A 26,417-nucleotide genomic window follows, 5' to 3' on the forward strand; every position below is an offset into this window, starting at 1 on the left:
AGTGGGACTTGAATCAGAACCTCCCGATGCCTTGGCTCAGTGGTTTTCACCACATGAGAGGTGACTCACTCTGTCAGGCTGCCAACCAGGCAGTGAAGGTGATAATTCATCTCTCCCGTCCTCTGAGATATCGCTCTGCACAGCTATTCCAAGGATCCCATGTAAAAATAGTGGTGGACCATCCAGAAATGTGCCTGTGTTTTTAGGAGGGTATACACTTTCTCATTCACTGAGGATGTCATCGGCATTTCAGAGCCAAGACAATAAAAGTTTTCATTTTTCTTCTTGTTCCGTAGTGCGAGTTGGAACAGAAGTTGGGAGACACCAAGGCCAAAGTCTCAAAGATGGAGGACCTGCTCCCAAAGTGGCTCAATAACAAGGATCAGCAAGAGATCATGAGTTTGCTCTGTAAGGTTCACGAGTTGGAGGTGGAGAATACAGAGATCCAGTCCACTCTGCTGCACAAAGAGAACATCCTGCAGCAGAAAGACTTTGTCATCCAGCATTACGAGCAACACCGAGCCCTCTGTGATGAGATTATACTGCAGCAGCGGCAGCTGATCGATGGTACAGTAAACACAGCTGATCAGTCAGGCAACCAGAATGTTATAATGCACAGCAATCTTTATATCCAGCTTAGTGAATCATAGAATCAGCACAGTGCAGAACAAGGCCATTCGGCCCATCAAGTCTGCACAGAACCTTCGAAAGAGCACTATACCCATGTCCATTCCCATATCCATCCATCCCTATCTCTGTAATCCCATAATCTGACCTACACAATCTCTACAGTGCAGAAGGAGGCCATTCGGCCTATTTAATCTGGCCCTCTGAAAGCCCGCTACCCTACACTGGCCCAATCCTCCATCCTATCCCCACAATCCCACCGGAATCAACCCCAGGCCCCTGGCGCTGAGGCAGCAGTGCTAACCACTGCTTCTAGATGCTAAGGGGCAATTTATCATGGCCCAGCCACCTAACCTGCACATTTGGACTGTGGGAGGAAACCGGAGCACCTGGAGGATATCCACACAGTCACAGGGAGAATGGGCAAACTCCCCGCAGTCACCGAAGACCAGAATTGTACCTGATGCTGTGAGGCAGCAGTGCTAACCAACGTGCCGCCCACTGGGGTGGATGGGCATAGGTTCAAATCCCGACCTGCTCGGCGTCCAGTCTTGAGTCACATGACCCTTATATCTCCGGCTTGCTATCACTGCCCTTATGTGACATTAACTGCTCCTAGGACCATGACACACCATTCCCTCCAGCATTGTGCCCAGGATGGTCTCTGCCATATATAATATTAATAAGAATCTTCATTATCACAAGTAGGCTTACATCAACACTGCAATGAAGTTACTGTGACAAGCCCTGAGTCGCCATATTCCGCCATCTAGTTTGGGCGTTAGTGCTGGCATGGGAACAGACTCTGCCTCCTATCTTTTTGCCTATAAAATACCAAGACAGACAGACACAGGGAAAAACTCAAATTACTGCGGGTGTGGGGTGGGAGAGGGCAATGATATATTACTCAAAAATACTTGGTTGAAAAGAAAAAGTTAAAACAACTCTCCTGCCCTGTATCACCCAGTTTGATAAATACCTTTCGGTTTGAGAAAGGAATTGAGGGGTCTCTGTCAGCGACCTCAGCCTGAAAAGAAAAGGAGAAAATTGTACAGAATCCTTGAGCTTGTTGCGCATACAAGGAGTAGCATACCGCAGAATGTGCTCTCGGGCAGTGACTTCTCACAGGGTTGAGGTGACTTTGACAATCCAGAAAGCAAAGCCAGAAGTGGGGGACAATGTTTCATTTAGTGACACTCCCACAAACATCTCATAAGCATTAGATTCCGTGTTCGCCGGGTTTACTCAAGCTCAGCTTGTGCTGTGCTTGCACTCGGCCACAAGAAGGTAAGTGGAGTTGGCTGGGCCTCCCATTGCTTTCCAATCTCTGAAACATGGGCCATTCAAACCTGTTCCACCGCTCATGGCTAAACTGTCCCTCCACTCCTATCTCCATTTGCCTCACTTGGTTCCACATCTCTTAACACCCCCTTGCCTAACAGAATCAATCAATCTCAATTTTGACATTTAAATGGACCTGCCGGCCGCAATAGCCATATTTGATGGTGGTGATGAGGGGGTGCGTGCGATGGGGTCAGAGTTCAGATTTCCACTACCTTTAGTGTAAAAAAGTACTTCATGAAATCACTAGATGTTTTGGATTCCCACACTGGAAGCAATTGGTTCTCTCTTTTTCTACCCGTACCAATTCTTTTAATCATTGCTGACAAAAATATTTTGTTGATGTTTTTCATGTTGCACTCGTCTGGATAATCGGAAGAATACCAGTATTAGGCGAAACAACGTTATACTGTATGGGAAGAGAGTGGTTGACAAGTGGACTCTGATTGGTAGAGGTGTTGCCATAGAAAATGCACCAGTTATTGGTGACTGTCAGTTAATTTAGGGGCTGGTTTAGCACCGTGAGCTAAACAGCTGGCTTGTAAAGCAGAACAAGGCAAGCAGTGCGGGTTCAATTCCCGTACCAACCTCCCCGAACAGGTGCCGGAATGTGGAGACTAGGGGCTTTTCACAGTAACTGCATTTGAAGCCTACTTGTGACAATAAGCGGTTTTCATTTCATTAATTGTTTGAAAATTCAAACCAGACAGCTCGACTCTGATTGTTCAAGGCTTTGCCCTGAGTAATGAACCAGCGAATGGCTATCACTTATTTTGTTTAGCTATGGTTTGCAAATTTATCTGAGTTCACTACCTCAATAACACCAAATCTGAAACAATAATTGACTTATTATTATATTGGGAGCTGAATAACCCAATTTCTAAATCCACAAATAAACGGAACGATTTAAGGATAGGTAATGTCCAAAAGAAAACTACTTCTCTGATGTTTTTTTCAATTTCAATGGAAATAAAAATCACCCAATAAATTCCACTGAATCAACAGGGAATTTGGACTGGATTTTCATCCTCAAGGTTGGTAGTGGGAGTTGGGAAATTTCCCAGCTCAACTCGCACCCCTTGGGAGAAAGTGCCAGGACAGACGGGAATTTCATTGTGGGGCATGGGTGCAGGCTGGAGTCGGGGCTGCTGACCCAGGAAAGTGTTCAAAGGCAGTCTCAGGGGCTGCTATGTATCAAGGTGGGCTGTTTAAAAGGCCCATCTCAGTACTGTGCAACGTCATCCCAGTTATAATGGGAAGCCCCTCATGAGATGTCATTATATTCTTGGGGAAATATCAACAAACAGCTATTGTAATTGCTACAACAGAGTGTTTGCAGCTCCCACTGACATGAACTGTCTGTTTTGTTTTTCATTTTTAAAGGGCTGGGGATTTTAAATAAGTTCACATCATGACAGTTCTGCAGACCGTATCTATCCTTCAAGAGTATTTACGCTTCCTGTAAAAAACTGTGACTCCCAAATTGTGGATTAAGACCCTTGATACAGAGAAAATGGGATTTGTTTGAACTCAGTACTGCCAGTGAAAATGAGACTATCCAAAACAGGGGCAGGACTTCCATGTCTGAGTCCTCTAAAGATCTTTGAAATCTCCATGACTCCACATAAATTTGGGTATTTGTGTGTGTGCTTTTCTCCCTCCTCTAGTTGTGTTTCCCTCTCTCTCATATTGAATTTCTCTCTCTATTCCTCCTTGAATTTCTGTTTTTTGCCCTCTCCCTCCCTAGTTTGTGTTGCTCCTTCCCTCCCTCCCCCAGTTAGTCTCTCTGGAGTTATGGGACTTCTCAGGTGACTTCTGTTGTCACCGTGGCCATCATCCTCACACGGGACGCATGTTTCTGAATTACGAGCGAGCCAGCAAACTCAGTTTGATTGGCAGCCCCAGCAAGTGTGGGCATACGGGCTGTTCTTTCCAAGTCGCTGGTACCCAGGAGGCCAATGCTCCATTCTCATAAGCTCCTATCTAAATCAGGGTGGCAACCCAAATTCATAGCTCGGGGGTTTGCAGAGAGGAGCCCCCATCAAGCCACTCATGCGGAAATTGGTTTTCTAATTTAAGAATTTAGGCCTGACTGGCGCCTGACTATCTTTGCCAACTTGCCTCAGGCCTGCTGGATTACCAGTGTTTCGGACAATTCATTGTGATTACCTGAATGATACAGCGCAGTAATGTTCCAGCTTTAACACTGGCCTGTGCTCAGTTAGCCTAACTCGGCTGGGGAATCACAAGTGATCTCAGCATCCGGGTTGGGAAGGAAACACTTGGACAAGGTCTCTGACCCTGATTGCTGACCAGCAACTAGGGTTGCCAACCCTCCAGGGTTGGCCTGGCATCTCCAACAATTCAAGGCTAAAGTCCAGGGAACCGCTGCAAATATGGAAAAAAAAGTCACCGGGGCACATAATTAGTAGTTATGAAAATATTAAGGGAAGAGAAGAAAGGCTGACCAACTGGGTGGGGCACGTGGAGGCAAGGGGCCATGCAATGAAACTGCCAGGAATGCATCCACCCAGAATTGGCATCCCAACTGGCAACTTCTTTTGGAACTGCATCCTGAGGGGTGGGGGAAGGGGTTGAGGGGTCTTATCAGGTGTGAATGCAACGGAACTAATATACTGAGGAGACACATTATAAAGACTCGCGCATGAAAACTATCCACTTGGGCTGTCAGACAAGTAGTTAGACTAGTAGATAGATGTGTAAAGTCTTATATATTTGACCAAACATTCACTTTTAATCCAACACCTTGACTCCCTTTGTACATATTTTATATGCAGGCAAACAGGAAATTTGCGGTCCGGAACGCTTCAGAATACAATGATATACTGAGTTGCTAGAATTTTCTATCATGTGTAGCACTCCTTTGCCCCCTGGGAGCGGCTCTCGTTGTGTACTCATGTTGAAAATAGTGTGGCTCATGGAACTTAAAGTCTATAAATGACTACATTTTCTCCGTGAAAATGTTACAATTGTAAATCATAATTACCTATTCAGAATATCTCAGTTTGGAAATAAAACACTAATAAGTCTGCCTATACAACAGAGCTGGAAAAAATTACTTACACTGCTTCCTGTTAAAACTATTTGCAACAATAAAACTTGGCCAAATAGGACAAATAAATGTTATTGCACCCCATGGTGTAATAATTTATGTTTGTTCACTAGCATGGCTGTTTCCTGCTGTGTTAAGTTCACATCATGGCGCAAGTATGGCTGTAGATATATATTATCATCGTGGGTACATTCACACCACAATGCATGGTCATTGTTTTCTAACTTCCTCAGGATTATTTTAGAGCAAATCAAATAACCCATTAAAATAAATCTAATGAGGGCATCATGGTGGCACTGTGGTTGGCACTGCTGCCTCACAGCCCGAGGACCCGAGTTTGATCCTGCCCCGGGTCACTGTCCATGTGGAGTTTGCACATTCCCCCCGTGTCTGCGTGGGTCTCACCTCCACAACCCAAAAAAGATGTGCAGGGTAAGTGGACTGACAATGCTACATTGCCCCTAAATCGGAAAAAAAAAGAAATTGGGTATTGTAAATTTATTTTTAAAAATACATAAATCGAATACATTGAAAAACAAATGAAAGGGATTATATTGCCTGAACCAAAAAGCAAATCACAAATTAAACTTAAAACATGGCATCAAAACACGATTAAGAGAATCGATAAGGCACCCCAGTCCACAGGGATGTCCACCAGGCATGGAAGACCTCGATGGTGGCGGTGGAGTCACTTCTTCAGGGATGCTGAGGCTGACTTAGGGTGTTATCACAGCCCTAACTGAGATCTCAGCAGAGACCAAGGGCTGGGTCTTGGGTTTGTGACCCTCCTTATCTCTTTGGTCAAGCTTATTGTTACCATAACTACTTGAGTCATGGAAAGAGGAGTTGGTAGTCTTCAGCTTTTTGATACCCTGTAACCTCTCCAGGCTGGAAAGCTTGGATCATTTCTGGTGTTTGGAATGTTCTGGATTATAAAATGATGTTAGAATGCCTAACAATAAAGAAAACACTGTAGATATAAATATTTACCTGAAACATAAAGCAGTGATAGAACATTATGCAGTCATAATTAAAATTGTTTGACTTATCAATAACTGTGTCTTCCATATTTCTGCTCCCAAAGTACAATTCAAGCAGTCAAGTGGCTGGATAGCCGGAGAGAACCCCGCATTGGCTCTTTGCAGGAAGGCCCACCAAATTAAGTGGGCAACAGGCATTTAATTGAGCCTTCCCAGGGACCATGGACCTGGGAGACAGGTTATTTCCGTCCTTCAGCAGCTTGGCAGGGCCACTGGGGAGGTGGTGGCTGCTGCCGGTATAACACCTATCTCAGGCCTTTGATTGTCAAAGGACTCTTGCACTGGTGAGCGATGGCTGGAGGGGAGGGTTGTGGGGTGAGAGGTGTCGGCAGTAAGGCTGTCAGTAGGACGCTCCTTCCCACTTCATGATGCCAGGCCCCTCAGTGAGGCACTGAGTACTTGACAACAGAAGCCCGCAAGCCAACACACCTAGTTTTGCTTTTTCGACTTGGTGAATGATTAGTTCCCTGCTGTGTCGCTTCGAACACACCCATTCTCTGCCCTACCCGCAAAATTGTAGTTGTCGAGTGGGATTTAACGGATGTTGACTCTCCATGTTCATGCCAGCGGAAAATTCCAGTCTCACACCTGCGCCTGGGTTTCCCAGCAATGAGGGGTACTGTTACCAGGAAATTCCGTTGACAACAGCCTGTCATGTTTGGTTGTTCTCTCGCTTGAGCGCAACGTGGCCGGAGAATCACGTCCCTAGTTTCCAAACTGGAAATATTGCAGGGTATTATTTTGTGCTAGTGTTAAAAAGAGTAAAATATAAGTTGAAATTTAACAAAAGCCTGAAGCTGCCTTTTTAAGTAATCATTACTTGTTTAAATTGCCTCTTTCAAAACTTCCTTAAAACCTTTCTTTTTAGGCCCTCAGACTGGGCAATTGTTAGGTACCAGCGTGGCTTGTGGGTCACACTCTTTTCTCTAAGCCAAATCCCACTCCAGAGACCTCAGCACATATCTGTCGTGTTAGGTACGCTGGCTGCAACTGGCTGCAGCATAGATCAAAAAGATACTCCAGACCTTGAAGTTAGTTCAATCAGGTTTATTGAACTAATAGCACAGTTCTCTGTGAGTTCGACTCTGCTAACTTAAGTGTGGTTACTCTGACTGAACCAGACTAGCTCTTAGCCATGTGGTGGAGGTGTGAGATTGCAACAACACCCTTGACTGACTCTCTAGATGTTCATCAGTGGAAAGAAGCGGCGTGTGAGTGCCTCGTGTCTTTTATAGTCAGATCCCACCCCTGAGTGTCCTGCCTGCTTATTGGTCATGTCCTGTTCTCTGTGTCCATTAGCTGCTTGTCTGCATATCATTCTGTGTATGTCTGCACATAACAGTAACAGTAGCTGATACTCCCGTGCAGCATTGAAGGAGGGCTGCACTGTCGGGTGGGGCTGCCTTTCAAACAAAACATTAAATTGAGGCCTTGCCTGCCCACACAATCGGGTGTGAAAAATTTAACGACACTATTTCAAAGAAAAGCAGAGAACTCTAAGACCTGACCAAAATTCCTCACTCAACCAGTCTAAAACAGGCATTCTGGTCTTTATCTCAGTGCTGTCTGTTGGGTCTTGTTGCACTGCTCATTAGTTGCTGTGTTTCCTACATTACTACACTGAGTATCTATTAGAAGTAAAATTGGCTATAAATTGCTTTTGGATATCCTGGGGTTTGGAAAGGTGCGATATAATAAACACTTGTACTTGCTCTTTGCTCCTTGCAGTGTTGCTGATGCCTGGCCCTTTGGTGTTCTGAATGTGCTGATTTGCTAGATCCTAATTACCTTTAATTTTACACTTTTTAAGTCATTATTTGTAAAAATGCTTCCCATTGTTGCAGTTCTGAAAATCTTGATGTGATTTGTAACAATGTTTAAACCTCCCTTGCGTGAAATTAAGGTGACAACTGTAGTAATGAAAGCAGGCACTCGTAAATATTTTACCAGTGATATTCTTCGTTACCTGAGCAATTAAAACTCCCCCAAATGCAAGACTGCAAGAATATTAACAAACAACAGACTTGATATAGCTGGGATTCTGTAGCTAATTTTTAGAAAAATATTTAGAGTACCCAATTAATTTTTTCCAATTAAGGGGCAATTTTAGCGTGGCCAATCCACCTAGCCTGCACATCTTTGGGTTGCGGGGTGAAACTCACGCAAACACGGAGAGAATGTGCAAACTCCACATGGACAGTGACGGCAGTGCTAACCACTGTGCCACCATTCTGCCCTCCTGTAGCTAATATTTATGCTGTCCGGACCAAACCATGTCACACTTTCCACAGATTTGCTATCAGCGTCGGATTGCCACTCCATATCCACTTCCCTAAAATTCTTACTTAAAATTCTTAAGTGCATTGCCTGGATTTCCTGACTCATGCTGGGTAAGACTCAGGCATCTCAATGGATCCCTGGGTCCAGCGGTGAAGTGTTTTAATAAAATGGAGTCATGGGAAACACACAACCTTTTTTTACAGCACTAGCTGCCGCAAAGCGTGAGTTTAAAGGTCCTATTGAACATAACAAGCCAGGGAAAATGTAAGTGATGGGATTAATGTAAAACTGGCAGAACCATCCAAAGTTAGTGATCTAAATCGCATTGTCAGATGCTTCACAGTGCAACGCAATTGTCCAGCGGCAGTTAAAGTTTTTGGACAATTGCTGCATAAAACCCTTACAAAAGCAATAAATTAACAAAAATAATAAGCATGAAACCATGAAACCACACACCCATCCCCCATAACGAACAAGTAACCCCCCACCCCGGGTTGATGCTGAAGTTGACCACCCCCTAATGCTCCGCCAGGAAGTCTAGAAATGGCTGCCACCGCCGGAAGAACCCCTGCACCAACCCCCTTAGGGCAAACTTGACCCTCTCCAGTTTGATGAACCCAGCCATGTCGTTGATCCAGCATTCCGCGCTTGGGGGCTTCACATCCCTCCACTGTAAAAGAATCCTGCGCCTGGCTACCAGGGACGCAAAGGCCAGAATCCCGGCCTCTTTCGCATGCTGCACTCCCGGCTCTGATGCTACCCCGAAAATTGCGAGCCCCCAGCCCGGCTCCACCCTGGAGCCAACCACCCTTGACAAGATCCCCGCGACCCCCTCCAAAAGCCCCCCAACGCAGGACACGCCCAGAACATGTGGGTGTGGTTTACTGGGCTCCCCGAACACCTGCCACACCTGTCCTCTCCCCCAAAGAACCAGCTCAGCCTCGTCCCAGTCATATGCGCCCTATGCAGCACCTTTAGTTGGATTAAACTAAGCTGCGCGCAAGAGGAGGAGGAATTCACCCTCCCCAAAGCATCCGCCCACGTCCCCTCATCTACGTCCTCTCCCAGCTCCTCCTCCCACTTCTCTTTCAGCTCTTCCACCAAGGCCTCCTCCCCCTCCTGCATCACTTGGTAGATTGCCGAGATCCTCCCCTCACCGACCCAAGAAGAAGGCCATTCTGTTCACTGTGCCTGTTCTGGCTCCTTGAACAAAATCTACCCAATTGGCCTCACTCCCCTACTCTATCCCCATGGCCCTGCAAGTGTTTATCCAATTGTCCTTTAAAAGTTCTGATTGAATCTGTTTCATGTATTGCATTTGTTAAAACAAAGGTTGTTTTAAGGGATTTATATTTGTGCTGGTAAACATTAGAAATAAGGGATAGTTTCAGGAGTGTTTAGCTTAATGTTTTTGTGGAAGGAAGGGTAAAACCTATACTCAGATTCTGCTGGATCTAGGTATGTGTGAGGGTTTATTAAGTTCCAACCGTGATTGTATTGTGCTTAGAGATAGTGTGAAGAGTAAATAAGAGTCTAGAGGTGAGCAAGTCGTTGTTTAGCAACAGGGAGTCACTTTCCAGAGTGAAGGGATTTCCTTTGTTTTCGTTTTAGCTGAATTAATTGGCAGTTGGAGATGCATAATGAGAGAAAAGGCAACCCTCCAAGGTCTGCTGGATGCAGTTGGTTTTAGAAGGCTAGAGAAAGAACATCTCTCTCAGCCTTGCTAGAAGAAAACCCATACTGTGGAGAACTGGTTAAGAAAACAGATGCCAGAAACCCGGGGCGGGATTCTCCTTTTGGGGGCTAGGACCCCATGCTGGTGGAAGAACCGGTGCCAACAGCCCCTGAAAGTGCGGAATTCTCTGCCTTTCTGGGTGCTAGGTGGACATCGGAGGGGTTCACGCCGCTCCAACTGCATGCGTAGGGAATTGTCATCTCCGCGCCGGCCATAGCAGAGCCCTACAGGGGCCGCCGGCGGTTCCACGCATGCACGAGATCACGCCGGCCCTTCAGCGCATGCGCGAACTCACCGGTTGGAGCGGCACGAACCCCTCCGCCGTCCACCTAGCAGAGCCCTTCAGGGGCCGGTGCAGAGGAAGGAGTGCCCCCACAGTACAGGCCCGCCCGCAGATCGTACAGGCCCCGATCGCAGGCCAGGCCACCGTGGAGGGCCCCCCTCCTAGGTTCGGATCCCCCCCCCCCCCCCCCCCCCCCCCCGGACCGCCCCAGCCGACTTACTTGCCAAGTCCCACCATGTGGGACCATGCGTAACCCATGCCGGCGGGTTGGCCAAACATGGACGGCCGCTCGGCCCGGAGAATTGCCGGGGGTGCCGCTGCCAATGGACCGCGCGCGACTGGCGTGGCGCGATCCCCGCCCGAAAACCGGCGCCGGAAAATATGGCAGCCGGCGGTAGGACGGGATTCGCGCCGCCCCCAGGTATTCTTGGATCCGGCGGGGGGTCGGAGAATCCCGCTGCCGAAGTCCAGCAAATTAAATGAAGAGAAGTTTCGAACAAGCCTTTTTTTTCTCTTTTGTTTTTATAAATTTAGAGTATCCAATTTTTCCAATTAAGGGGCAATTTAGCGTGTCCAACCCAGTTACCCTGCACATCTTTGTGTTGTGGGAGCGAAACCCACGCAAACACTGAGAGAATATGCAAGCTCCACACGGACAGTGACCCAGAGCCGAAATCAAACTTGGGACCTCGGCGCCGTGAGACTGCAGTGCTAACCACTGCACCACCGTGCTGCCCTAGTTTCCAACGAACCTAGACGTAATGGAACAGTGGAACCTGGGAGCCAGAGCAGATTACATTTTTAAATTGCGCCCTGAATGCGAGACCCCTCCTCCCCCACCCAACGTGACCCTCAGACCGACCCATGCCCCAACTCATTTAAAAGGCGGTAATCAAGCTTCCCATACCCCACATAATAAGGTCACCCTCAGGCGCCCCCCAGGTCCGATCCCTGACCTGGACAAAATGCCACTTGGGCACCTTGGTACTGCCAGCCTGGCACCCTAACAGTGCCAGGGTATCACCCGACTCAGAGCCGAGCCACCCAGGGACCCCCGATCCCCTGGGATTTTCCCCAAGCGCCGTTCCACCTTGTCCCCATTTGTGGAAACCAGTGCTCACCTCGGGTCTCCGAAGCGAAGGGATCCCAATGCCTTGAGTAGATCCAGTGAGTGCATACTAAAGTGAGGCCAGCTTTTCACTTTAATATGCAAAACTGCCAAATTGTGGGCGAGTTCCAGGTCACGATGTCTCGTGAGATCCCGTTAAATCTCACGAGATTTGGCGAGTCGGGTAAATCTCAAGAGGCCTCTCACGAGATTTACTGGCCGCATCGCGCCCTGAGTCGGGTGCAGTGCGGCCGTTAGATCGTGCCTGTACTTTGTAACCAGTGTTAATATTAAAACCTGTGTGTAATTATTAAGCTTGGAAGGGAGCGGGGGGAGTAAAGGGGTATTGGATCATAATCCAATTTTTTCATGTTTAATAATTTTTTTTGTGTTAAAACATGACTCTGTTCCTCCACGTTTTATATAAAAAAAAGTAAGTGAGTCTTTTTGAGACAGGGTTCCATTCTGGGGTCTTCCAATCCAGTTATAACATCAACTGGGATCGTTACGCATTCCTAAACATTATAACTCACTGCGTAAGATCATTTCTTTTCATTTCCCATCTGCTCCGTTTCCTGATTCAGCAGCTCCCCTAAGGATGATATGGCCGGTGGACTTTCAGATATATTGGGCACTGTGCATTCTGTACACACCAACACCTCCTCTTAAGTGACAGGGTCTGTAATAATGATTGACTTTGATTTTGAACCCAGCAGCAGAAAAATTGGGAGGGGTCTATCCTCCAATTCTGGTCTCTCTTACACATTACCGATTCTAATCGCCCCACCATTGGCAGGCATGCCTTCAGCTGTCTAGGCCCAAAGATCTGGCATACTCTGGACGACACGGTGGTGCAGTTGTTAGCACTGCTGCCTCACAGTACCGAGGACCAGGCTTCGATCCCGGCCCCGGGTCACTGTCTGTGTGGAGTTTTCACATTCTCCCCATGTCTGCGCGGGTGTTGCCTCCACAAACCCAAAGATGTGCAGGGTAGGTGGTTTGGCCACGCTATCTTGCCCCTTAATTGGAAAAAAGGAATTGGGTACTCTAAATTTAAAAATAAAAGCTAGTGTTAAAAAGAAGGCCTGGAATACTCTCCCTAAACCTCTCTTTGTCCTGGAAGACATTCTGTTATATCTTACCTTTTACACCATGTATTTGGTTACATGCCCTCATGTTTCCATGTTGCTCGGTGTCAAATTTTGTTTACTATCGCTTCCCCGAAGCAGCTGTGAATGTATCACTATGTTGAAGGCGCTATATAAATGCAATTTATTGCAAGGTAAGGGACTTTATAAAAACTATTTTACGGAACGTAGGCCTCGCTGACTAAACCATTGCACATCCCTAATTGCCCTTGAGAAGGTGGTGGTGAGCCGCTTTCTTGAACCGCTGAAGTCCATCTGGTGTAGGTACACCCGCAATGCTGTGAGGGAAGGAGTTCCAGGATTTTGACCCAGTGACAGTGAAGGAACGGCGATATATTTCCAAGTCAGGATGGTGAGTGGCTTGGAGGGAAACGTGCAAGTGGAGCTGTTTACTGAATCTCCTGCCTTGTCCTTCCAGACGTTAGTGGTCACAGGTTCAGAAGATGATGGAGGAGAAGCATTGGCGAGTTACTGCAGTGCATCTTGTAGATGGTACACATTGATGACACTGTTAGTGGTAGAGGGAGCGAATTTGAAGGTGGTGGAAGGCATGCCAATTGTGCGGGCTGCTACATCCTGGATGGTATAGAGATTCTTGAGGGTTGTTGGAGCTGCAGACATCCAGGCAAGTGGAGAGTGTTCCATCACAGACTTGTACCTTGTAGATTGTGGACAGGCTTTGGGGAGTCAGGAAGTAAGTTACTCTCTGCAGGATTCCTAGCCTCTGACCTGCTCTTGCAGCTACAGTATTTATATGGCTAGGTCAGTTAAGTTTCTGGATGTTGATAGTGGGGAATTCTGTGATGGTAATGCTATTGAGTGTCAAGAGGAGATCATTAGATCCTCTCTTGTTGGAGATGGCCATTGGTTAGCACTTGTGTAACGCTAATGTTACTTGCCACTTATCAGCCCAAGACTGGGTTACTTCCAGGGCTTGCTGCATATGGACATGAATGCTTCAGGATCTGAGGAGTCATGAATAGTGTTGAACATTGTGCAGTCATTTGCAAACATCACCACTTTTGACCTTATGTTAGAAGGAAGGTCATTAATGAAGCAGCTGAAGATTGTTGGGTCTAATACACTACCCTGCGGAACTCCTCCAATTATGTCCTGTGTCTGAGATGGTTGACTTCCAGCAACTACAACCACCTTCCTTTGTGCTAGGTATAACACCAAACAGTGGAGGAATCTCCCATTCATTCCGATTGACTCCAGTTTTACTTGGGCTCCTTGATGCCACACGCAGACAAATGCTGCCTTGATGTCAAGGGCAGTCACTCTCACCTCATCCCTTGAGTTCAGCTCTTTAGTCCCTGTTTGGACTAAGGCTGCAATGAGGTCAGCAGCTGAGTGATCCTGGTGGAACCCTAACTGAGTGTCTGTGAGTAGATACTTTATGAGTAAATGCTGCTTTATAGCACTGTTGACAACTCTTGCACCATTTTACTGATGACTGAGCAGACTGACGATGCAGTAATTGGCTGGATTTGATTTGTCCTGTGTTTTGGCTACAGGACATACTGGGACAATTTTCCACATTGCTGGGTAGATACCAGTGTTGCAGCTGTTCTGGAACAACTTATCTAGGAGCAGGGCAAGTTCTGCAGCACAAGTCTTCAGTACTATTGACGGGATATTGTCAGGGCCCATAGCCACTGCAGTATCCAGTGCCTTCAGCCTTCTCTTGATATCACACAGGGTGAATTAAATTGGCTGAATACTGGTAATCTGTGATGCTGGGGGACTCTGGAGGAGGCCAAGATGGATCATCCACTCAGCACTTCTGGTTGAAGATTATTGCGAATGCCTCAGCCTTGTTGTTTGCGCTGATGTGCTGGGCTCCTCCATCATTGAGGATGGGAATATTTGTGGAGCCTCCTCCTCCATCGAGTTGTTTAATTGTCCACTGCCATTTATGACTGGATTGCAGAGCTTAGATCTGATTCCTTGGTTATGGGATAGTTTAGCTCTGTCTATCACTTGCTGCTTTTGCTGTTTGGCACAGAAGTTGTCCTGTGTTGTAGCTTCACCAGCTTGATATCTCACCCCCCCCCCCCCCCCCCCCCCCCCCCCGGGGTTGCTGCTGCTGCCGGCCTATTTTCCTACCGTTCCACCAGGAAGTCCAGGAAAGGCTGCCACCGCCTAAAGAACCCTTGTACTGATCCCCTCAGGGCAAATTTCACCTTCTCCAGTTTGATGAACCCCGCCATATCATTGATCCAGGCTTCCGCGCTTGGGGGCCTCGCATCCTTCCACTGAAGAAGAATCCTCCGCCGGGCTACTAGGGACGCAAAAGCCAGGACACCGGCCTCTTTCGCCTCCTGCACTCCCGGCACCACTGCAACCCCAAAAATTGCGAGTCTCCAGCCTGGCTTGACCCTGGATCCCACCACCCTCGACACCGTTCTTGCTACGCCCTTCCAAAACTCCCCCAGCGCTGGGCATGCCCAAAACATATGGGCGTGGTTCGCTGGGCTCCCCGAGCACCTAGCACACCTGTCTTCTCACCCGAAAAACCTACTCATCCTCGTCCCAGTCATGTGGGCCCTATGCAGCACCTTAAACTGTATGAGGCTAAGCCTTGCACAGGAAGAGGAGGAATTCACTCTCTCCAGGGCATCCGCCCACGTCCCCTCCTCAATCTCCTCACCCAGCTCCTCTTCCCATTTACCCTTTAGTTCCTCCACCGAGGCCTCGTCTACCTCCTGCATTACCCGGTATATGTCCGAAATCCTCCCTCCTCCAACCCACACCCCCGAGAGCACCCTGTCCCACGTGGGAGCAACAAGGAATACCCCTCCACCTGCCGCCTGGCAAACACCCTAACCTGCATGTACCGAAACATGTTCCCCGGGGGGAGCCCAAACTTCCCCTCTAACTCCCCCAAGCTCGCGAACCGCCCCTCCACAAACAGGTTCCTCAACCTCCTAACCCCTACCCTGTGCCAGCCCAGAAACCCGCCATCAATGCTCCCTGGAACAAACTGATGATTCCCCCATATCGGGGTCTCCATTGCCCCCAAATTTGAGGGTAGCCGCCACCACCGGGCTCGTGGTATACCTCGTTGGGGGGAGTGGCAACGGCGCCGTTACCAGCACCTCCAGGCTCGTGCCCACACAGGATGCTACCTCCATCCTCTTCCATGCTGCCCCTTCCCCGTCCATTACCCACTTACGCACCATCGCTGCGTTGGCAGCCCAATAGTACCCACATAGGTTGGGCAGCGCCAGCCCTCCCTATCCCTGCCCCGTTCCAAGAACACTCTTCTCACCCTCGGAGTCCCATGCGCCCACACAAATCCCGTAATACTCCTGTTGACCCTCCTAAAAAAGGCCTTCAGGATAAGGATGGGGAGGCACTGGAACAGGAACAAAAACCTCGGGAGCACCGTCATCTTAGCGGACTGCACCCTCCCCGCCAGTGACAGCGGTAACATATCCCACCTTTTGAACTCCTCCTCCATCTGCTCCACCAACCTTGTGAGGTTGAGCTTGTGCAGGGCCCCCCAGCTCCCAGCCACCTGGACTCCTAGGTACCTGAAACCTTTTTAAATATAAATTTAGAGTACCCAATTCATTTTTTCCAATTAAGCAGCAAATTAGCGTGTTCAATCCACCTACCCTGCACATCTTTGAGTTGTGGGGGTGAAACCCATGCAAACATGGGGAGAATGTGCAAACTCCACACGGACAGTGACCCAGAGCCGGGATCGAACCTGGGACCTCGGCACCGTGAGACTGCAGTGCTACCACTGCGCCACCGTGCTGCCCGAAATTTACCTGTTCCTGATGGCCCACAGCACCTCATAGATGCCCAGTCCTTGAATTGGTAAATAGTTGAAGTCTATGCCATTTAGCACAATGGTAGTGCCATACAACATAATGGAGGGTATCCTCAATGTGAAGATGGGACTGTATCTCCACAAGGACTGTGCAGTAGTCACTCCTATCAATACTGTCATGGACAGATGCATTTGCGGCAGGCAGGTTGGTGAGGATAAGGTCAAGTATGTTTTGCTTTCTTGTTGGTTCCCTCATCACCTTTGGAGATCCAGTCCAGCAGTTATGTCCTTTAGGACTCGGCCAGCCCGGTCGGCATTAGTGCTACCGAACCACTCTTGGGGATGGACATTGAAATCCCCCACCCAGAATAAATTCTGGGACCTTGCCACCTTCAGTGCTTCCTCCAAGTGGTGTTCAACAGATATAACCTGAGGATCACCACTCCTCAGGCGAGGGGCAAGATCGAGAAGGCTGGGCCTTCATGGATAACCTCAGCCAGTGCGGGAATTGAACCCACGCTGTTGGCCTTGCTCTGCATCACGAACCAGCTGTCCAACCAACTGAGCTAAACGCAAGAGTTATCTCTACATGCAAACACAATATCTACTGCGAGTTAAACTACACCTATCAGCTACAATAACCTATACTTAACTTCAGGGCGACCGGCACACTGCAAATGGCTAAAGGCCTTTATCTGGATTTCACTTGACTGTTTCGAAGAAAGTGGCTTTGTCTCTGCTGGGCTCATCCGTCAGGTAGCGATCGTTGGTCTTGAACTTAGCTGGCTGTTCCTGCTGCAATTGGGCTGGCACAGGCTGGATCCAAAAGAGACAGAACACATGGCTGTGCTATCTTTTATCCCCCTGGGATTTCGCGCTCTTTGGTGCGGTTCTTAACCTTGGACCTGTTGCTCGTTATGCTTTCTCCTTAATTGGCTCTGTTTATGGCAGTTAATATGGTCGCTGTCCTTAATTCTAATTACGTTTGCTCAAGAGTCGCCAGGTATCTTTTCGATACCGCCACAAGGTTCAAAACCGAATACTGACCAAAGATTCGATACACCAGTTAGTAAGTTCAAAATCAATACTCATTTATGTGCACACACAGTTAATTATACTCATGCACAAACTCTACCAACTAAACTATCACTACAATTAAAAGCCTATACTTAGCTTCAGGCGCCCACTCAGTCAGAGGAACAATGGCCGTTGTCCGGTTCTGAGGCTGGGATCGCACTTGTATGGAATAGTAGCTAGGAACGTCTATCTCGTAGCGTGCGTTGACTTTGGACTTACTTGTCTGGTGCAGCTGCCTGGCAGGCGTCTCGTCGCTGAGAGCCAAGGCCAAGAAGAGCGATTCTCTCTTGGGGGCTTTGTGCGCTTTTGGTCGGTCCTTGAACTTGGTCCCAATTAATTGGACCATATCCTGATCATTGGTATTGATTTCCTCCAATAAAGGGGTGGCTGCCCTGATTGCTGGGCGGGCCCTAGGTGGCCAATGGCCTGCTTTGTTCTAGTCTCCTCTGGCGCCGGGGTGTCTGCTTTGGTATCGTTTATCTAAATGTTTCTCTTTTGTCCCCGAAGTATGCTAATGGTTTTGCAGTATAGGTCTTGTCTGGGAGCTGCAAACTCCAATCCACAGACAAACCTTGCACCTGCTTGCTTTCTCAGCATTGTCCATTTTTCCCTTCCTTCTCTGCAAGTGTTCATTTTGTAATCGGGACGTGGCCACCCCAGGTGGCTACAGACCCCATAGTTCGACAGGGCTCTGATCACTCTCTTCGATTTCGGGCAATAAAGGGGTGGGTGCCTTGGTGGCTGGGCGGGTCCTTAGCGGTCATTGACCTTACAAGTTGTGCTTTCTGAGCAAGGGAGTGGCGCCGATCAGTCTGTGGCTGTACCAGTTGCTTGATTGGAGCTCTATTGTCCTGGGAAAATGGGCCAATAAAATGTAAATGAGCGGGGATTCGGTCAGGTCTGGTTACCTGTGTTTTAAATACACATAGGCTGTGTATCTGTCTGAGTCCTCGGTTGACCATAATTCCCATGGTCCTTTGCAGGTGGTCATCTTAAATGGCTACAGATTGGCCACGCTAAATTGCCCCTTAATTGGAAAAAAAATTGGGTACTCTAAATTTTTTAAAAAGAACAAGTAAGGTTGGCAGATTTCCTTCCCTAAATTGTGAATCAGATAGGTTCTTACGACACTGTGACTGAGACTAGCTTTTTAATTCCATATTTATCAACAGAATTTAAATCCCAGTTAGCTGCCATGGTGGGCCCAGTATGGGCCAATGGGCTTCTGCATTATTCTCTGTTGACATTACCACTCCTCCACCAGACCCTCCTGCTGCTGAATCTGTCACTGAGGGAAAACCAGAACCTATATGGGCAGCACGGTAGCATGGTGGTTAGCATAAATGCTTCACAGCTCCAGGGCCCCAGGTTCGATTCCCAGCTGGGTCACTGTCTGTGCGGAGTCTGCACGTCCTCCCCGTGTGTGCGTGGGTTTCCTCCGGGTGCTCCGGTTTCCTCCCACAGTCCAAAGATGTGCGGGTTAGGTGGATTGGCCATGCTAAATTGCCCGTAGTGTCCTAAAAAGTAAGGTTAAGGGGTGGGGGGTTGTTGGGTTACAGGTATAGGGTGGATACGTGGGTTTGAGTAGGGTGATCATGGCTCGACACAACATCGAGGGCCGAAGGGCCTGTTCTGTGCTGTACTGTTCTATGTTCTATGTTCTATTTAGTTTCTGAACTCAACAGCTTGATGAGGAGATGACAAAATGAAGAGACAAACTCCATCCCAATGCTAAACAAGACAAGGGTGTGTAAAGTGTTCATCTTATATCTGAATCATGAAGTTCAAGAGAACTGTTTTCTCTTGGATGAGATTGAGAAATACATTGCTTTAGCAATCTGGATCTTCAACACCTTGCACCTGGGATAATACTTTTGAATGGGTCTTTTTTTGCTGTCACAGCCATTTTCTGCTGAAGACACGGGCGGTTAGATTTGAACTTTCAGATGCAGACCAGTGGAGTTCTCCTTCCCAACCCCCCGCCCAAATGGATGAATTGGATGAATAGAAGCTAGCAGGCCTCGTTAAGTAGGATACATGAGCTGTCCTCCCTGAACACGTAATGCAAGGAGACATTCTGGGTCGGTAAGAGGCCCAGATTTATTGTGGGGCCTTGAGAACATAGGAACAGCCCTCAAACCTGTCCCGCCATTTAATGTGATCATTGCTGATCTGTGGCCAGCCGCTGTTCCTCTTAGCCTAGCTGTATTTGGGTTTTGAAGAGTAATCAGTCGACATGTCACATTTAAGTCTCTGTAGTCATGTCTTTCAGTTGGTGCAGCACGGTGACACAGTGGTTAGCACTGTTGCCTCACAGCTCCAGAGACCCGGTTCAATTCTGGCCTCGGATGACTGTCTATGTAGAGTTTGCACTTTCTCCTCATATCTGTGTGGGTTTCCTCCGGGTGCTCCAGTTTCCTCCCTCAGTCCAAAGATGTGCAGGTTAGGTGGATTGGCCATGCTAAATTGTCTCTTAGTGTCCAAGTAGCTGGGGTTACTGGGTTACTGGGATATGGTGGAGGCTTGGGATTAAGTAGAGTGTCCTGTCTAAGGACTAGTGCAGACTCGATGGGCTGAATGGTCTCCTTCTTCACTGTAAATTCTATGATGTAACTGTGCCATGAGACTGCCTCACTGAAGGCAGACATATTAAGCAGTTCAATAAAGCCTCTCACCCAGAATGCACTGAAGAAGTACAGATGATCTCAGACATGAAACAATCTGGAAGCCACAACAAGAAACTAAATCTCGGGCTGCATGGTGGTGCAGTGGTTAACACTGCTGCCTCATGGCGCCACGGTCCCAGGTTCAATCCCAGCCCTGGGTAACTGTCCGTGTGGAGTTTACACATTCATAGAATCATAGAATTTACAGTGCAGAAGGAGGCCATTCAGCCCATCGAGTCTACACCACCCCTGGAAAGAGCAACCTACCCAAGTCTACACCTCCAACCTATCCCCGCAACCACACACAACCTTTTTGGACACTAAGGGCAATTTAGCATGATCAATTCACCTAACCTGCACATCTTTGGACTGTGGGAGGAAACCGGAGCACCCGGAGGAAACCCACGCAGACAGTGACCCAGGCCGGGAATCGAACCTGGGGCCCTAGAGCTGTGAAGCAACTCTGCTAACCACTGTGCTACCGTGCCGCCCGTTCTCCCTGTGTTTGCGTTCACCCCCACAACCCAAAGATGTACAGGAAAGGTGGACTGGCCACGCTAAATTGCCCCTTAACTGGTAAAAATGAATCGGGTACTCTGAATGTATAAAAAAAATGGAAATGAAATCTCACCAGTTTTTGTTCCCCTGTGTCTATACCGACTGTAAAGTTGGTCGAACCATGCACACAATGAAGCTGATCTGATGAAGGAGCTGCACTCTGAAAGCTAAAGATTCCAAATAAACCTGTTGGACTTTAACCTGGTGTTGTAAGACTTCTTATTGTGCCCACCCCAGTCCAACACTGGCATCTCCACATCATGACTAGTGAAGCTGTTTAACCAGTTGCCTATCAAAATAAGATAACAGTTTAGATTTTATCAGGGCCCTAATTTCCATATTAAAAGGACCAACTGCCTGCAACAGACAAACAGTAAGCCCTTAAAAATCATTGTGGCTACAATGTGTAAATCAGGTGTTAGGATTATCAACACCATTTTGAAGCCATTTAGCACCTTGTTCACGTTGAGTTGACCATGTTAAAATCAAACCCAGTAATTCCAACTGCCACTGAGAGGATTGTTCCTTAGAAATATGCTTAAAATAAATTAACTGTGTATGAGTAGTATTGAGGCACAGTAAATTCAAATTACAACAACTTCTGACTCAGATACAAGGGGCAGGATTCTCCGACCCCCCGCCAGGTCGGAGAATTGCTAGGGTTTCCTGCCCCCGCCGGCTGCCAAATTCTCTGGCCCCCCAAAAATCCCGCTGACGTGAATCGCGCCACCCGCCTCGGAGAATGACGAGGACCGGCGCGACGCTATGGGCCCGGGTCTGCCTGAATTCCCTGGTCTGCGATGGGCCGAGCGGCCGCCTGTTTTAGGCTGGTCCCGCTGGTGTAAATTAGAGCTGGTAATTACCGGCGGGACCTGGCTCTGCAGGCAGCCTCCGGGGTCCTCGGAGGGAGGGGGGGGGGGGGTCTGGCCCCGGGGGGCACACCCATGGTGGCCTGGCCCACGATCGGGGCCCACCAATCCACGGGCGGACCTGTGCCGTGGGGCCACTCTATTCCTCCGCGTCGGCTGGTGTACCGGTCCGCGATGGCCGGCGGGGAGATGAACCCCTCCCCCCGCGCGCATGCGCTGGGATGAACCCAGCCCACGCTGGCGCTCCCGCGCATGCGCCAACTTGCGCCGGCCGGCGGAGGCCCATTGCCGCTGGTTGGCCTGGCGCCAAGCCCCTTCCGCGCCGGCCGGCACAGACCACTCCGGCACCGGCCTAGCCCCTGAAGGTGCGGAGGTTTCTGCACCTTGGGGGCGGCTCGATGCTGGAGTGGTTCACGACACTCCTTCGCGCCAAAGTTGCCCGCCCCGCCGGTTTCTCAAGAATCGATCCCAAGATTAGTACACGATAATACAGCTTTAAGTAATTCAAGGGTACTATCATTTGGAATTGGAAACAGAATTTTGATGCTTTGTTTTAATAGTCAGAACTACACATAGAATTGTGTCAGCATCTGTAAAGATCAGGAGGAATGCTCAAAGGAGTTGCCTTATGATTCTCCTTCAAGCATGTAGTCCGGTGTGGTCAGTCTGCATCCTCCTCAAAGACAAGGATGATCAGTGTTTATTCTACTCATGCAGTGTTTACATGTGTGACCCTGCAGGAATGTTAGGTTTGGAAGCTAGATCAATGGTAATAAGAACTGCATTGGCAGGATTCATGCCTGATGTCCTTGACCTGATAAGCACAGAGACAGGAAGAATCTCTACACGGATCATATGAGCTGCTGGGAGCAGAGTACGTTATCCAGTTTCTGTTGAGATGTTCCATATTAATTCAGGCTTATTTATTGACTCCTGGAGATGCTCCATTTTCACATTGATACTGCTGTGCCTCTTCATGTTCAGTTGCACTTGCATTTATATTCCTATATATATCTACACATTAGTTTGTAGACCGTACATGTAATCTGCATGAATTAGCCATTGCTCAAATTTTATTTTCAACTGGTTGGCAATAAAATAAAGGAAAGTCTTGCATTTTTCTCACACCCGAGAATGTGTCAAAGAATTTTACAGCCAGTGAGTTATAGGCGCGATTCTCCAGAAGGATTTCTAAGTGTGGTAGCGAGCGTGAATTGCCGCAAGCTTCCCGACGCTGGGCACAGCGAGGCCAGCAACGCTATTCAACATTAATTGGTCCACTTAACAAGGCTTCACCGGCTTGTCACTGCCAATGAAGGCTCACCAGCCGATTTGCCTGCAAAGTAATAATAGAATAATAATAATCGCTCATTGTCACAAGTAGGCTTCAATTAAGTTACTGTGAAAAGCCCCTAGTCGCCACATTCCGCCGCCTGTTTGGGGAGGCTGGTACGGGAATTGAAACCATGCTGCTGGCCTTGTTCTGCATTACAAGCCAGCAATTTAGCCCACTGTGCTAAACCAGCCCCTAACCAGCCATTGCGCTCGCCAGCGCCCCACTAACAAGGTAGAGCAGCACTTAAACAGCTCTTGCTCAGCCAACCCCAGCCAGCTCGCCACAGCAGCACCCAGGAGGCCCGCTCCAAGATTCGGGGATGCAGATCTGGCCAGCTCCTAGACGCAGTATAGGCCAGGAGGGATGTCCTGTTCCCCCGAGGTTCTTGAGGGTCAGCCACAGGGCAACCAGTGCTGTCTGGAATAAGGTGGAGGCGGCTGTGAGCGCCGGGAGTGTGACCAGGAGGACTCGCCTTCAGTGCCGGAAAAAGGTCAACGACCTACACCAGGCAGCATGAGTGAGTGAACACCAAGGCCAACCCCCCCACCCCGAGACCTTTCTGCCCCCATGCGAGCATCCACCCCCCCAACTCTCCATGCGACCCCGACCCTCCCCCCACCCCCTCACCCTTCAACCCCCTCCCCCCTTTCCAACTCTCCCTTCACATCTCCCCTCCCACCACTATAAACCAAGACTAATAGTGCCCTCTCTGTGTCTCCTCAGGAAAAGCTCTCCCACAATTGCATGGAGACGGCCCAGACTGGTGGTGGGAGTGCCAGGCATAAGAATTCTCGCCACCTTTGAGGAGCGAGCCCTGGAAGTGACTGGGATGGCCGAGGACAAAGTGATCACCAACGCAGAGGCTGGCGGACCTGCAGAGATCTGCTGGATTTCAGGACCCAGCTCGGTGCCAGCCTGAGCCTCTGGAAGACACTTTCCCAGAGCTGATGGAGACATTAGGGAGCGTCTGGGACATTCAGAGGGAGATGTCAGCGACTCTCCAGTAGATTCTTAGCCGATTGGAGGAGTCCCAGAGACTACGGGCACAGGAATGTCACGGGCAATGCGTGATACTAAGGTCAGCATTGCTAGGGTGGCGAGAGCAGTGGAGAGCCTGGTGCACGACGACAGCACCATGAGTGAAGGTGTCCAAGACATCGCACAGTTGGTGACGGCCATGGCTGAGGATCTAGGCAGAATGTTTGCCTCGCGAGGGGATGTCATCCAGTACCAGGCTAACCTTGATGAGGTTCTGTGGGACATGTCCCACTTTCAGATGGGAATGGCAGAGGCGCTGCGGAGCTTGTCCCAGTCGCAGGTGGTCATTGCCGAGGCCCTGCTGAGCATATCTCAGTCAGAGGAGCATCGCCAAGTGCGTCGACATGATCGTGCAGACCATGGGGAACCACCAGGGCTGGTGGAGCCAGATGATGCAGGGGCAGCCGGGGATCGAACCAGCTGCCCCTCCACCCCAAGGTGTGGCTATGGGCATCGGCCAGGAGGAGGAGTCAATGGGCCCGTCCCATGGAGTGGCTCCCCCGAGTTGTACCCCTCTGGTGAGGCCACGTCTCACAGCCAGCCCAGAGGGCAGGGCGGCCCGGCTGTGCATGTGCCGCCTACAAGTGAGCTGGGGCTCTCCGGCGGCAGAGCCCCCAGAGGACGCCTGCCAGGGACATCGAAGGCCACAGGATGTGGTAAACAGCTGGATGCCTCCATCTCAGATGTGCATCCTGAGGTGACTGGGGGTGAGGGAGGATGAGGGTGCAGGGGGTGGGGTGGTGGAAGAGGTAGGGGTGGGGAGGGGGGGTGGCCATGGGGAGAGTGGGGAATTGTTACACACAATAAACACCCTTGTGCTCAACCAGTATGATGCGTCTGTCACTTTCTTCCACAATGCAGGCCGACCTCCGAACCCTTGGCCCATCTCTCCAGGCATCTCCCCCTACCCCCTTCCCCGGTGCCGTCAGTGATCCTCAATGTGCTTTGCCTTCCTAGGTCAACTGCAATGTCTAGGTGTGTCGCGAGGATGCACAGCAGAGGTGAGGCAGCCAGCTGCTTACCATGTCCCGTGGCTTTCGATGCCCCTGGTGGGCATTCTCTGGGGTCGGGGGGCCTGGCTCAGTTTGCGGCACATGCACAGCCATGCAAGGCATCTATTACCCCCTGGGACTGGGACATCCCAACGATAGCGCAGAAACCGCTGCCCGGGCATCTTGCTGGGCTTGGTCCATGTCAAAGTTGATGTAGTTTTCCGCCCAGGCAAGCAGGGCATCTGTGACCTGTCGGATTCACCTGTGGGCTTTGGCCTCTGAGATACCACATAGATTCCTGCTTGAGCCCTGGAATGATCCCAGTGCGCAAACGTTCAGATCTGCAGTGACCTTGATGGCCACCAGGGGCGGGTGTACTCCTCCTTCATGTGGTGTCAAGTCCGCGAGGTCAAGGCACAGATGTCGCACCATCTCCTTGTTGAGGCAGAGCCTCCTGAAGCACGCTCTGTCCGTCATCTCCTCAAACGACCTTTGTACACATTGGGCCGTCGCGGGATTCCCCCTGAGGCTCCCCCTCTGATCTGAGGCCAGCCAGGTCCTCAGGGTGTCAGGCCGGGTCTGGCACATGGTTCGCCGCCTCGAGCATCTGCAGACGCTGCTGTTGCTGCCGCCATGTCCGGCATCTGGCCACCCGACCTACCAGCAGCACCACTAGGGCCAGTTCTGGGTCCAAGCTCCATGCCCTAGAGGTCAATATTTGTAAGGCATTGGGAGAGGGTATTAGACTGGCAGATAGTGGTGGTTCCCACCCCAAGACCCTCAATTACCCCATTGAGCCGCCCCCCCCCCCCCCCCCCCCCGCCCCCCAAGCCGGAACGCCCTGCCCACGCACACCTTATAATAATCTTTATTTATTTTTTATAAATTTAGAGTGCCCAATTCATTTTTTCCAATTAGTCAATTTAGTGTGACTAATCCACCTAGCCTGCATATCTTTGGATTGTGGGGGCGAAACTCACGCAAACACGGGGAGATTGTGCAAACTCCACACAGACAGTGACCCAGAGCCGGGATCAAACCTGGGATCTCGGCGCCGTGAGGCAGCAGGGCTAACCCACTGCGCCACCGTGCTGCCCTATAATAATCTTTATTGTCACAAGTAACACTGCAATGAAGTTACTGTGAAAAGCCCCTAGTCGCCACATTTCGGCGCCAGTTCGGGTACACTGAGGGAGAATTCAGAATGTCCAGATTACGTCTTTCGGGACTTGTGGGAGGAAACCAGAGCACCCGGAGGAAACCCACACAGAAAAGGGAGAACGTACAGACTCCACACAGGCAGTGACCCAAGCTGGGAACTGAACCTGGCACTCTGGAGCTGTGGTCCCCTCCCTGTGGTACTCACCCACCCTCCAGCTGTGGACATGTCCCCAGAGCTGTGTCCCATCCCCTGGGTGTTCGGATGTTGGCTGCTGCTTGTGTGGTGTTGTTTCCCGCATTG

The 26,417-nt window shown here is 49.5% G+C and overlaps 1 protein-coding gene across 4 annotated transcripts in view; it reads left to right on the forward strand.

Annotated features, from left to right (window-relative positions):
• Positions 1-26,417, forward strand: part of si:dkey-26i13.8 (kinesin-like protein KIF19) — a 243,236-nt gene that overhangs the window by 153,527 nt on the left and 63,292 nt on the right. For all 4 annotated transcript variants that reach the window (XM_038820811.1, XM_038820813.1, XM_038820812.1 and 1 more), the window contains one exon: positions 297-567. In XM_038820811.1, coding sequence (XP_038676739.1) covers positions 297-567 — 271 coding nt within the window. The remainder of the gene's footprint in view (positions 1-296; positions 568-26,417) is intronic.

This window comes from Scyliorhinus canicula, chromosome 15 (genome assembly GCF_902713615.1).
Source record: "Scyliorhinus canicula chromosome 15, sScyCan1.1, whole genome shotgun sequence".
Taxonomy (NCBI): Eukaryota; Metazoa; Chordata; class Chondrichthyes; order Carcharhiniformes; family Scyliorhinidae; genus Scyliorhinus; species Scyliorhinus canicula.